Below are 13,206 nucleotides of genomic sequence, written 5' to 3' on the forward strand. Positions count from 1 at the left end.
TTCTAGGCGCAGCCGAGGTGTTGAGGGGATCCGTTTTGGTGGCCTTAGGATCGCATCTCTGCTTTTTGCGGATGATGTGGTCCTGTTGGCTTCATCGGAACGTGATCTGCAGCTCTCACTGGAGCGGTTCGCAGCCGAGTGTGAAGCGGCCGGGATGAGGCTCAGTGCCTCCAAATCCGAGGCCATGGTCTTGAGCCGGAAAAGGGTAGAGTGCCTTCTCCGGGTCAGGGGGTCGTCCTGCCTCAAGTGGAGGAGTTTAAGTATCTGGGGATCTTGTTCACGAATGAGGGAAGAAGGGAGCGGGAGATCGACAGGCGGATTGGGGCAGCGTCTACTGTGAAGCGGGCGCTGTACCGGTCCGTCGTGGTGAAGAGAGAGCTGAGCCAAAAAGCGAAGCTCTCGATTTACCGGTCGATCTACGTTCCCACCCTCATCTATGGTCATGAGCTTTGGGTCATGACCGAAAGAACGAGATCACGGGTACAAGCGGCCGAAATGGGTTTCCTCCGCAGGGTGGCTGGGCTCTCCCTTAGAGATAGGGTGAGAAGCTCGGTCATCCGGGAGGGACTCAGAGTAGAGCCGCTGCTCCTCCACGTCGAGAGGAGCCAGTTGAGGTGGCTCGGGCATCTGGTCAGGATGCCTCCTGGACGCCTCCCTGGTGAGGTGTTCCGGGCACGTCCCACCGGGAGGAGGCCTCGGGGAAGACCCAGGACACGCTGGAGGGATTACGTCTCTCGGCTGGCCTGGGAACGCCTTGGGATTCCCCCGGAGGAGCTGGAAGAAGTGGCTGGGGAGAGGGAAGTCTGGGCCTCCCTTCTGAAGCTGCTGCCCCCGCGACCCGACCCCGGATAAGCGGAAGAAAATGGATGGATGGATGGTTACAAAGTGTGTAATCAATGGCTTGGTTTGCTTGAATTGGGAATGATTTCCAATTGTTTCAATTAGGAGACCTTTTCAGCTATGACTTAAGGATGTAAGAGTCAGCAAATGCCTGGTTCTTCAAAGCTAACAATTCTGTCAAATGTGTATTCATGTATTTATTTAGCTAATTTTGTATTTTATGTGTAGTAATTTATGTCTTGGGGCATTCTTACCTTAATCATTCAAACCCTATGTTGACATGGCCAAAAAGGTTCCTTTTTTTATTCTGAAGGTCAAGTATGTTCTCCAGAAAAACGTTTTTTCTTCCTGACATAGTGATGCCATTGCTTTAAAGCAATTTTACACGCCGTCTGACTGCTGGCCGTACAAACAATATACATGCAAGAAATCAATCCCTTCCCTGCAAAGCTGTCCTACTGGCCACAATTAATCGAATGAGCGAGCCAGCGCCAATAATCGATAGGTAGTGATTTGCACAGGAGGTTGCTAATCAGATTTTGATTGGCTGAATGAGTCCATGGGGAAAAGCATTAGCATCCTGTAAGTGCTGAAGTGCCTCAAGAAGTTAGTTTTTCTTATTTCAAAACCAATTTGAAAGTAGTTAGAAAATATCTCTGATCTGTAAACAGAGTAATTTAATGTTACGCAATGGTTAATGTTTTATTATTATTATTCCTACAGAATGGTAATTTACAAAGTGAAAAGTTTTCAACCGAACGTTAATAAGCAAATTATATATATTGCATCACAGGTTAAAAAGGTTATTTAGTTGATATAAGTTTCCAACAAAAAATAAGCTAAACTTAGGTACCCAACAACAAACAAGTGTTTCCGTCTTTCTTACAGAGTACCTGGAGTAACAATTGCTACAGATATAATCTGTGGATTTCCCGGTGAGACTGAAGAAGACTTCCAGGACACTTTAAAACTTGTGAAACACTACCAGTTTCCTAGTTTGTTCATCAACCAGTTTTACCCCAGACCTGGTACACCTGCTGCTAAGATGGATCAAGTTCCAGCACATGTGGTAAGTGGACACCTAAAAAATATCATATAAATTATTGTTAAATGACCACATTGGATCAAAGTATTCTGTATATTGTGTGTAGATTTCCAGTCATTTGAACTGTGGTGCACCTATTTTCATCAAAGCAAAAGACTAAAGATCATTGTGAATAGCTGTTGAATCTTAAAGTGTTGCAAAGCTTAAAGTCTAAATTGAGGACGCTAGGAATCTTGGATATGCTACAATTGACTTCCATTTAAACTCTCAAAAGCTGTTTACTTCAGCTTCAGCTGTTCTTTACAAATGTTAAACTCAGTTTAATTTGGCAGGTAAACTATACTGTGTGTTTTAAATGACTCTGAAAACAAAGCAAACAAACCCTTACTGCAACATCATGAATTTAGTTTGTACTAAACCCCAACCATCTTCATGCTGACAGAGGTATCACCTTTTAACACAGACACCATCTTTTCCAATTGTGCCGCCCTGAACTTTAACATCTAACATGCTGACCTAACCCTGCAGTGACAGTAATGTTACTCTTGGGTCCTTTGCGATTTCTCTGTGCATAATGTGTTCAGACCCGAAGGTGAGCATTCCAATGCATCCACACCTGGAAATACTTGGAACTGTCTTGAATGTTTTTCTTATGTAAATAATATTTCTAACCTTCACAGTAATGAACAAGAACGGCTTAGAAAAAGGAAAAAGGCCCAATGAACCCTTTTAAAGCGTGAATGAATTTATTAAGATTGTTGATGCTGTTTTCCTATTTGTGATAACACAGACCTTATGCTCCTGCTCTGCAGAGTACCCAAACATCTGCTTTTACAAACACATTGCTAACTCATTATGATCATGCAATCATGCTTATTTGATATAATAGCACCTGGCTGCTGCATAATTTTTTACCTTTGGAAAGCACAAAGTGGGTTGCAGTTAATATCAGAATATATTTGCATACTTTTAGGGTCTATTAAACAAAATGTGTTTCCATTATTTTTACTAGCTTAGCATTGATAGGGGTGCAGTTTCTTTTGCTTAGTCTAATAAGCCTAAGTAATCATGCACATTTTCATGCACTGAAAATGTGGATTTTTGCAGATTATGAGCAATTAGTATTCTTGATGAAACAAGTTTCTACCAAATAAAAATATAGAAACGTATGAAAAAAGAACATAGTATGCAGAGACGTCTGCTTTTATGGACTGTCCGTTCATCCGCCGTCTGTTTATATTAAAGTTCTGATCACCTATTCAAATATTAACAAATTTTGCAAGGTTTAGTTTTAAGTGGTTAAATAACATTGAGGAGTATGATAGCAGTATGTTTTGTTTTTTTTTCCTCTCACCGCCTGCAGTGACGGTTAATAGCCAAAAAGACCGTGATGAAATTTTACCTTTTTGGCATCTTTTTTTGTTATCACAACAAAGACCACAGAACGATGTCATAATTTTCAGTAGGGTCAATTCTCAAATAAATTTTTTATTTCTATCTTTCTTTCTTCCCCAATCTATTACTCTCTCTTCTTCCCTTCTCTCTGAAATTTCTTCAATCAGCTCAAGTATCGAATTGACATATGATGGCTTCTGCAAATATTGTTAAATCAGAATTTTTAAATGTTATTCTTAATAGTTTGAGGCAGCAAGTTTCTTTATCCATTTAATTTAATGCACTCCTGGAGATAAAGTGATTCCACATTAGCTGCAGAACTCAGCTACCAAATGGCTGCTTGCTGATTGTAATTGTGAGTTTATTTGCACCAGACTCGTGCAAACATGGAAAGGTGAGAGTGTCATAGAAAAATGTGTTGTTTGCAGGACACCTGCTACAGTGGTTAAAGTGCACAAAACCTAACTTCATCAATCAGCATGCACCTGTTTTTCCCCCCATACATGGACACCTATAACACAGCGAGCGGTGGCAGCAAGGCGACATCTAAACCGTGTAGGGTCAGTCATTAATAAAGTGCACCAGATGGTTTGTCTGGAACACAACTGTGTTGAATAACCACAGGAGGGATGAATGGAGAACTATGTGGACTAGGCAGAGTGGCCCGGGAAAGACAGAAACTCTGAAAAAGGAAGGCTAAAAATAAACCCTACAGTTAAGATGGATGAAGAGAATAAGGAGAGATGGAAAACAAAACATACAGGCATTTGTCCTTAGTGGGGCATTTAGGAGTGACTTGCGGACATTAGCATACATGTTGTGTGTTTCACACTTTATTTGCAACTCACACATGATGATTTAGTAACTGCTTCACTGTATAGTGTTTTTCAAGCTATACTGATGAAGTTAATTAGATTTATTTAAATTTTATTTTCTGGTTTGGTTGCATTTCACCTTTCAAATTTTTTTTTTGCACAAAACACTTTAGTTTTACAACTGATATTTTAACGTCACATCGAATTACAAAGGATTTTGAACAAAAATTAAGGCGATTATAAGTGAATTTGACAAATTAAAATAAATTATATTGAGTTGTCTACTGATTTACTAGGTTGAGAGGAAAACATTTAGTTTATTTATGTTGGTTTTGATAATTACAACCTACAGCTAATAAAAACCCCAAACTCAGTTTCTTGAAAATAGTGCATGAAAATGTCAGCCTTCTGAAAAAGTGTTCACATACTGTGCAGTATATTCAAAGTATGTAATGATATTCTGAGTCACAACAAAATACACCTTTATTCTTTCTAAAGAATTAAATAACTTTAAAAGAAAGTGTATGACAACATAATGTGCATTAAACAATTTTAAAAAGCATCCTATCATGACCCGTTATAAAGAAATTAAACAAATGATAAGTTGCAAAGCAATATCTAAGGTTAGAAACAAGATTAGAAACAAATAAAGTTGAATGCTTTTTAAGCAAATCTGGTTGCCCTAGTCAAAATCTGGGCTTGAACTCACTTGAAATTTTGCAGAATAGCATTAAACATGCTTGAAAACAATCCAATTCAACTGAGTTAAAACAGTTTCACAAAACAAGTTTTCCAAACTGCCTCCAAAATGATATGATGCTTGCTCATTGCCAGTCATAGCAGACACTTAATTCAACTTATCTTTAATACATTTGATTGTGACAAAAAAAGACCTCTGTAAAGAGCAGATGCTTCCTCACCTCACTCTAAATCAAATATGTTAGTATGTGCAATGTGATTTACTGATAGAGAAACACAAATTCATAAAGAAGGAAATGCAGGAACCTAACAAATCAGGTAGCAGGAAAACCTGTCCACCTACTATGAGGTCCAGGTGTTTGGTAGTTTTTCTGTCCCTAACCTTTTACCTGCTATAATAAATGATGTATGAGAAACGTTAGATGCATGGGAGAGTAGACACAGATGGAGAAAATAGAAGACCACAGGGGTGGAAGAAGAAAAAGGGGCATGTTGAGAATAAAGGAATGAGAGTGCTATTAGCTTGGATCTTCATAATCATCCCATAGGGACCAGAACTTAGCCTTGATAAATGGACTTAGTGAGTGGATGCTGAGTGTGTATGTGCGTATATGAATGTCTCTTGGTAAAGATTTGCAGAGAAGTAGCAGCTGCAGGAGGGAACAAGAAAAAAAAAGAAGAAAATGTGATAGTTGATTAGCTACTCTTGTGGGACAGTGTTTTTAATTTCCCCAGGTTGTAATTGGTTAAGAACTCCATTCCCCATGAGGCACCGATGCAGCAGCTGTCAAAGTTAAACAGCTGGCCAGCCACTAGTAGCGCTATCTTCTGGCTTGATTAACATTTATCTATGCCTGGACACGGAAATAAGCATGACTGCATGCTTGATTTGTTAATGTGCCAAAACCTTCTGACGTGTATCAAGACAACAGATAACTCTGAGTTAAATGTAGTTGACCAGACATAAAGAATAGGGCTAGTAATGAAGTTGTTGTCTGGGTTCTTAAAAACCAGAACTTAAGTTTTTTTTTAAGTAGAAAAAACAATTTATCTTTAATTTCATGTGATCATTTCTGGTTTCTGCTGCTCATGAGATTGTATGAGCAGAAGCCAGCATTCTTAGTACATATCTACTAAGAATGTAGTAGATACTTAATTATTGGGTTAACTGAAGTGTTAAAACAAGCCACAAAAAAGCATATAAAAATTACATTTATTCTTATTGTTATTTCAGCTTTGCTTAGCACCTCTTCTGTAATGTTAGTGGGGGTTTTTTAACTCCAAGTTCTTTTTTAACTTAAACTGCTTGTTCACTTTTTTCTGTTCAGTCTTTGTAGCTGACCTATACTGTATTATGTATATAACAGCACAGACAAAAAAAATCCTTGATCTAAGTGTAAGATGGATATGCAGTGCAGTAATTTATAGATAGTAATATTGCTTATGTCAAACTGTGCACAGTAACACAAGTCTTAGGAATTTAAGGAAAATATGAAGCGCTTGGCGTTTGTGGATTTTAGGCTTAGATTCCAGAGATTACTGTAGTGTGGTCATAGTAATCTCTCCTCATCATTGTGTTGCTATATTAGTGTTATGGTAGACTATTTTTTAAATTAGGTTTGTTTTAAACTGACATGTATCACTCAGCCATAGGTTGGTGTGGATTTAAGGAATTATTCCCAAACTTTCACATAATTGGGGTCAAAGGTTTTCAACTTTTATCTGAGATAGACTGACAAGTCCTTAAATAGACTTTACACTAGCATCATTCATTATACTGAAACAATTATATATTATTGTGCCCATTATAAAATGTTGTTGTTGATATATTAAGGCAGCTGTATATGCCATAATAATATACAGGCAGCTGTATATTATTACGGCATTGTGTCATTTAGAAAATTACACAAAATCTGAGTCCTCCTGTCACTGTAAGAAATGTAATTTTGCAAAAATATAATTATATAAGGCTGTTAACATATTTGGTATGCATGTCTATAACAACCAAATGAAAAGATTTTGATGGTAATCATCAGGTGTTGACAAAACCTAGCCTGTAATAACGTTTCTCCTACAGTTGTGTATCTCTGCAAACAGAGTTACAATAAAAGTGATGAAAGCATGGCACAAGAAGAGAAAACGGTGTTGAGGAGTAATGATTGTTCTTATCCAAGGTGCTCCCAGCAAAAAAATAAATAAATAAATAAGAGAGAGATCCAGAGAAATTGTGTATGGCCAGACTTGTGAGAAGAAGGATGTGTAAGATAGTGGAGACTGAATGATTAGTGAGTTTTTGCCCTCTGGAAAAAACAAAAGGAGTGATGAAGGGGGGAAAGCTCTGAGGAACCTGAGGAAAGTAAAAAGAAAATGAGTTTAAAAAAAAGGATTTGGAGATTGTGAAAGGCCTTCTGGCTGAAGAAGAAAGAGGGAAACGCACAAAAAAAAGAATGGGAGGTTGAGAGAGACGATAGAAAGACAAGGCCAATGATTACAGGATTATGTGGATCAGAAGAGCCTTGTGTGAGTTAGAGATGAGTAGAAATACACTGCAGGGGAAGCAAAAGGAGTGAAGAAATGTGCAGATGGGAGGAATACGCGTTAGAGCAATGGGAGAATCGTTGGAGAGTCCCAGAAAAGGGAGAGAAGTATACAATCCACAGTCTATCCCCTATTAAAATACTTAATAGATTAGCGACACCCTTCATTCCAACTTTTTTTATTTTCAAAACTTGTCTTTGTTTACTTGTCCTCATTGGCATTCTCCATCTTTCTAATTTAAGAACAACATCTCACCCTGTCATGTCAACCTTACGTCTCTGTCCATCTTTGTTCACTTGACCACAGACTCAGTGCTGTTTGAAAGCTGTTCTTTTCTTCTTTCCCTCTCCAGTGTAGATGGCAAGTATCTGGTTGTCTTTACCTACCCTCAGGCTGCATATGTCTGTCAAGCTATAATGATGGCTGTGTATGAAAGCATACAGTATTGACTGAGATTGTCTTTCCAGTATGTAGGATTGGTTAGACACACAGGATTTTATAACAGTAAGTGTATGCACCCTTTAGCTAGAGAAATGTGTTCATATATCGTCCTCATTAGCAGTCCCTGTGACTGAAGCAGCGTTGTGTAACTGACAGTGGTGGTAAGTAACAAAGTATAAGTACGTCGTTACTGTACTTAAGTACAATTTTCGTGTATCTGTACTTTACTTAAGTAGATTTAATAATGGATACTTTCTACTTTTACTCCACTACATTTTACAGTAAGTATCTGTACTTTCTACTTCACTACATTTCTACAAAAGTGTTGCGCTACTCGTTACATCCAAGTCGCGTTGCGCTTTTTGTACGTTAAAATGTGAAGTTCAGGGACTTAAGGTGGCGCCGTAAAATTCATTCAATAACGTTACTTACGTGTCTGTTGTCACCCATCGCCTCCGCCTTTACTCGCACGCGGAGCTCCAAGACATGCGCAGTGGTTTCCTCTGAGCGGGAGGAGATGTCTGTTTAATCATCAGTAATATAATAGCGCTGCATAAATCATAAGATATGGCGACATGTAAAATCAGCAGCGCTTCGCTTTCACAGACTGTGGGGACTTCGTCCAACTTTTAGCGTCATTTGGAAGGAAAGCTTAAAGAAAGGTAAGATCTGTGGACGTGTTGCTATTAAAGCTAGCTGTACTGACTGAGGCACACATGTTGCATCTGCAATGAAAAAAGTTGTCACTCATGCGCTGAATTATTGTGTGGAGGTGTTGACTGAGGCATCGCATATATGGGACAACGCTGTGACCAAAGTCTGCATTGATATGAGATTCAGGAACGATCTGATTCTTATCTAGATCTAGATTTTTATGGGAATGTGGATCTTTCAGATCAATTTGAGAAGCAATTTTGATAGGTAAAATGTAATTTTTTTTGCGTCACGTTGCGCGGGGTGCTGGTCTTGACTTGGTCTTGGGGAGGTGGTCTTGACTACAACTCTGCTATGTGGCTCCTTGGTTCCATGTCCTCCCCTGCCAGTTGGTTTTCTTTCAAAATAAAAGCCACCAGTGGCAAAAAAAAAGTGAAGTTCATGCTATGTTAGGACAGGAGACAAGATGTTTCCATCCCTGAAATTATGATGCATAGAATCACATATCTAAGTCTAAACTATGTTACAGAGAGTAAACACAATAAAAACATGCTTTATCTGTGGCATTGTTCATTAAAATGCCACATTTCTAATGTATTAAAATTAAATACGATCGGTTCACGTAATGATATTGTATTAGGGATCAGGTAATGCATTCAGCAAGTACTTTTACTTTTAATACTTAAGTATTTTTAAAAGCCAGTACTTTTTTACTTTTACTTAAGTACAAATGTTAATGTGGTAGTTTTACTTTTACTTGAGTAACTTTTTGTCTGTGTATTTGTACTTTTACTTAAGTAAATTATTTGAGTACTTTCTCCACCACTGGTAACTGACTGCTTCAGAGAGTTACATCTGGCATGATATTACACCTTACAGAGACACCATCTTTGATATAGTTTACATAAGGTCCTGACCCGGCCTGAGCCCATAGACTTTGTGTCCGAGTCCGATCCAACGCCAAAATAAAAATGTAATATGTTGTTCTGTACATTTTGCTTATAGTACAATACAGTTGCTCCTGTCCAGGACTTCTTTGTTCAGATCTAATCCATTTATCTCAATTTGAGTATCTATTAATCTATTAAGACCAGTACTATCAATCAATAAACCAGAACTCATTTACTCAAACATGTAGTGTTGTTTTTGTCCTGGTTTTGTGTAAACTTTTATGAGCAAACCACATAGTCATTGGCTTCAATATGTACCCATAAGGTCAGTTATGGGTACATAACTGACCTTATGTAAGGTCAGTTGTATTTTTGTACATAATTGATAATTACATAATAGACCTCAGAACAGTTCTTACATGCCTGTTTTCATGCTGTTTTTAGCAGCAAAGCAGCGAGAGGTAGAGGGTTGGGAGGTGGGGAGAAAAACACATTTGATAAGAAAACGGCAGAAACAAAGCTTCTGTTGTTTACTTTGTGACTTTGAAAGCAGCTTCGTCCAGGGACAAGAGTGTCATAATTGTGTGATTTATGTGGTTATTCACAAGGAAAAGTGAAGTTTCATATGATTGGCCATGAGATTGAGAGCATCAACACCAAATTAGATGTGGTGCTTTTTTTTTATTTATTTTTTTTTAGTGTCAAACATTATTACCTTAGTGTTAATTTACAAATTTACAACCTATTTTTTAAGCATGCAAGTTTGCCACCCAAAATCTGGCAAACACAAAACTGTTAACTGTTTTCTCGGAAAAGAATAATAAAGGAACTGAAAATAAATAATGATTTAATTTTACTAGCAATTATTCCCTTGTGGTTCCGTAGAGAAGATTATCCATAAAGGAAAATAATACATCTCCACTTTTTTTTTTCCAAGAAAAAAATCTGGGTAAATTTCACCACCCTTTGAGTGTATCTTTGAGGAATGTTTCCCTTAAGTGTGCTAACCTAGGTCAACAGATCTGCCATGTTTTTGGTGAATAACAAGTCTTTGCATTAGTTTGTTAATTCTGTGTTGCAGCAACCAGCCATAGCACTCAGAACATCTTGATTAACAGAGACCTCAGACTCTCGATTTCTGATTCATTTTCAGATTTGAATCATTGATCTGGTCGGAATCAGGATCCGACCAACTGTGTCCACCAAGCAATGTCAATTGGATCCAGTACCAGTATTGAGTTCGATAGAGCCTATCTTTGCTTTATAGCTGTGATTTTAAAAAATCAAGGACATCTATTTTAAAATAATACTAAAAAACACATTTTTAAACTGTTTTATTTTTTCTTCCTGCAGAAAAAGCAAAGGACTAAAAAACTCTCTGAACTCTTCCACTCTTACAACCCCTATGACCACAAGGTAAGATTTAGTACTTGTCTTGCTGTTTTGGAAATTTTCATGGTGTTAGATTTAACTTATTTCTAGTGTAAAACGCTGTAAGTGTTCACTATTGCCAGGAAAGTACTGTATAAATTCGGTCCATTTACCATTCAGTCTGTTTTCCTAAATTTGGAATGTTTTCCAGCAAATTATTTTCTGATCACCGTCTGTTTTTCTTTTGATGAGCACATCCTTGAGTGTTTAGCACCACTTCCACTAGAGCAGAGGTCATTAATCAGAACCAGGCAGAGCTGCTGTAGGTCAGCATCGCCAGCATTAGATTACATTTATAGTGGCGGTGAGTTTGTCTCCTCAAGATGGCCATCTGTTGTCAACAGTTTAGTGGATGAGGACAGCGTAAGTGTTTGTGCCTGATTGCATTGTGAAAGGCTGAAGTCAGAGATTGATCTAAAGCATTGTGCATGTACTTCTGCATCTGTCTGTGTTTGAGTTTCTGTCTTAGCTGCATTCACTTCCATATTTTTACACATTTACGTTGTTGAGACTATTGTGGCTGAAGTGTTTCTGCAGAGCTGTATTCATTAAGTGAAGGTCCTAATGTACCATCATAGTGGTTACCACTGAAAAAGCATATTCTATAAAAGCAGAGATTTATTTATTTATTTATTTTTGGTTGAAAACAAGGTTCAGTTATACAAAAAAACATTTTATGAACTGAGCATAAAGCAGAAGAAGGGACATATGTCTTGCAGGAAGCATAAATGTGTTAAATAGATGTACGATTGGATCCCACCTTGGCAGTGAGACTATGTTCCTTTGCAAAGCTTAAGTTTTTTTTGTTTGTTTTTTTTTCTTTTATGCAGTTTCCTTTCTGAATTTGAACCCTGTGGTGCATTTTGTTCCACACTAATTAAAAGAATTCAAGAAAGAGCACGTATCCGCTTTTGCAAGCATTCATTCTTGCCTCCCACACAAAGAAAGAATAGAAGATGCACACAAACAGTCTTCAGCAAACAGCACAGGACACACGGTCGCATACAAGCATCCATAATAACTGAACACAAAATTGAGAATTGAGCCTAGTTAGTAAAAAATGTCTATAATTCATTAACACATTTGCGTCTAAATCAGCTACTTGGTATTTGTGAGCTTGCTCACTAATCAGATATATTGAGAAATGGACAGTGTTGCAGGGTGCCTTATTGAACCTGCTGTGCTGAGCTGCTCCGTCTCACAAACATCACTCGATTCTTAATTTGTCTTCCTCACTGATATGCTTTGTGAACATTTTGAATATACATACAACAATACATGCCTACATAAAACATTGACATAAGTTGCTAATCTACAGAAAGTCTAAAAGTTGACGTTTTGCATTTCATTTTTGTTTTAATATTGAAAGTGGTCAATATTTCAACATAATCAATAGTAAAAATGAAACATTGACATAAAGAATATCAGTCGTTCTAGTTGTCATCTTTTCTCAGGTCTCAGTAGGAATAATCATCAGAATATACTTAGACCTCTAAATCTATTTAGGGAGATCTTAACAAATTCTGATTTTAATTTTTTGTTTTAACTAAATAGTTTCACTCCTATTAAGACAACAAAACATCTCGTATAGTGATTGTTTGTATTTCTCAGGTCTCTATTTGAAACTTATCAAAATAAGTTTCAGGAGTATTGAAAAATGTATTATTTTTCCTGAGTCTCTAGCATAAAAATTTAATTGATTTCACTGACATTGTGATAAATTAAAATTTAGCAGATTCAAACTCACTTTCACATGCAATTGAAACGATCACCTATTATCTCAAACTTCATTCATTACATCCATAAGCATTCTCTTTCACTCTATGGTTATAAAACATCTGGAAAACTCCAGATCATCTTAGATATGTTATACATGAATATATCTAACATGTCTTTTTTTTTTCATTCTTTTACGATGCGAAAGCCCCAGCCATATTCTTCTTCCATACATAGTGAAAATATACAAATAAATCTCTTGTGTGTATATATATATTTCAAATTGAACCCGTGAGCCATGATTTAATAACAGATCTCATGTCAAGCATGCTTCCTTAGCATATCGACCACAGCTCTGCCTGTCCTTGCTTGTGTCCATACTCTGTGGAAATGCTGAGCAGATTGGCTCTTAAGCCCAAAAAGCCCTTTAGATAAAAATAACTGATGTCTGATAAGTTCCTTCATTTTATGTCAAGTTCCTTAGGGCGTCTGGCTGAGGTTATGGTTTATATAAGAATGTTATTCTTGCATTAATACTTTTTTGTGTGTGTATCTGTTTGTGTGTGGTACTGGGCCAAGATAGGAAGGAGGTTCTGACATTTTAAATCTGTTTTTAAATAGCATCTACCTACAAGGCCATAATTAAAGAGGAAGTTGTGGAAGCTACAAAAGTACAATGGAAAGAACAAAGTATTCTCTTTTTTTAATTTCCTTTGTGGTCTTCTTTTGTTTTTGTCTTCGT

At 37.3% G+C, this 13,206-nt stretch overlaps 1 protein-coding gene across 3 annotated transcripts in view; it reads left to right on the plus strand.

Annotated features, from left to right (window-relative positions):
- Positions 1-13,206, plus strand: part of cdkal1 (CDK5 regulatory subunit associated protein 1-like 1) — a 209,019-nt gene that overhangs the window by 139,673 nt on the left and 56,140 nt on the right. For all 3 annotated transcript variants that reach the window (XM_081597191.1, XM_081597190.1, XM_081597192.1), the window contains exons 11-12: positions 1,729-1,909; positions 10,671-10,733. In XM_081597191.1, coding sequence (XP_081453317.1) covers positions 1,729-1,909; positions 10,671-10,733 — 244 coding nt within the window. The remainder of the gene's footprint in view (positions 1-1,728; positions 1,910-10,670; positions 10,734-13,206) is intronic.

The sequence above is a fragment of the Poecilia reticulata genome, chromosome 16 (assembly GCF_904066995.2).
Source record: "Poecilia reticulata chromosome 16, P_reticulata-male-v2, whole genome shotgun sequence".
NCBI lineage: Eukaryota > Metazoa > Chordata > Actinopteri > Cyprinodontiformes > Poeciliidae > Poecilia > Poecilia reticulata.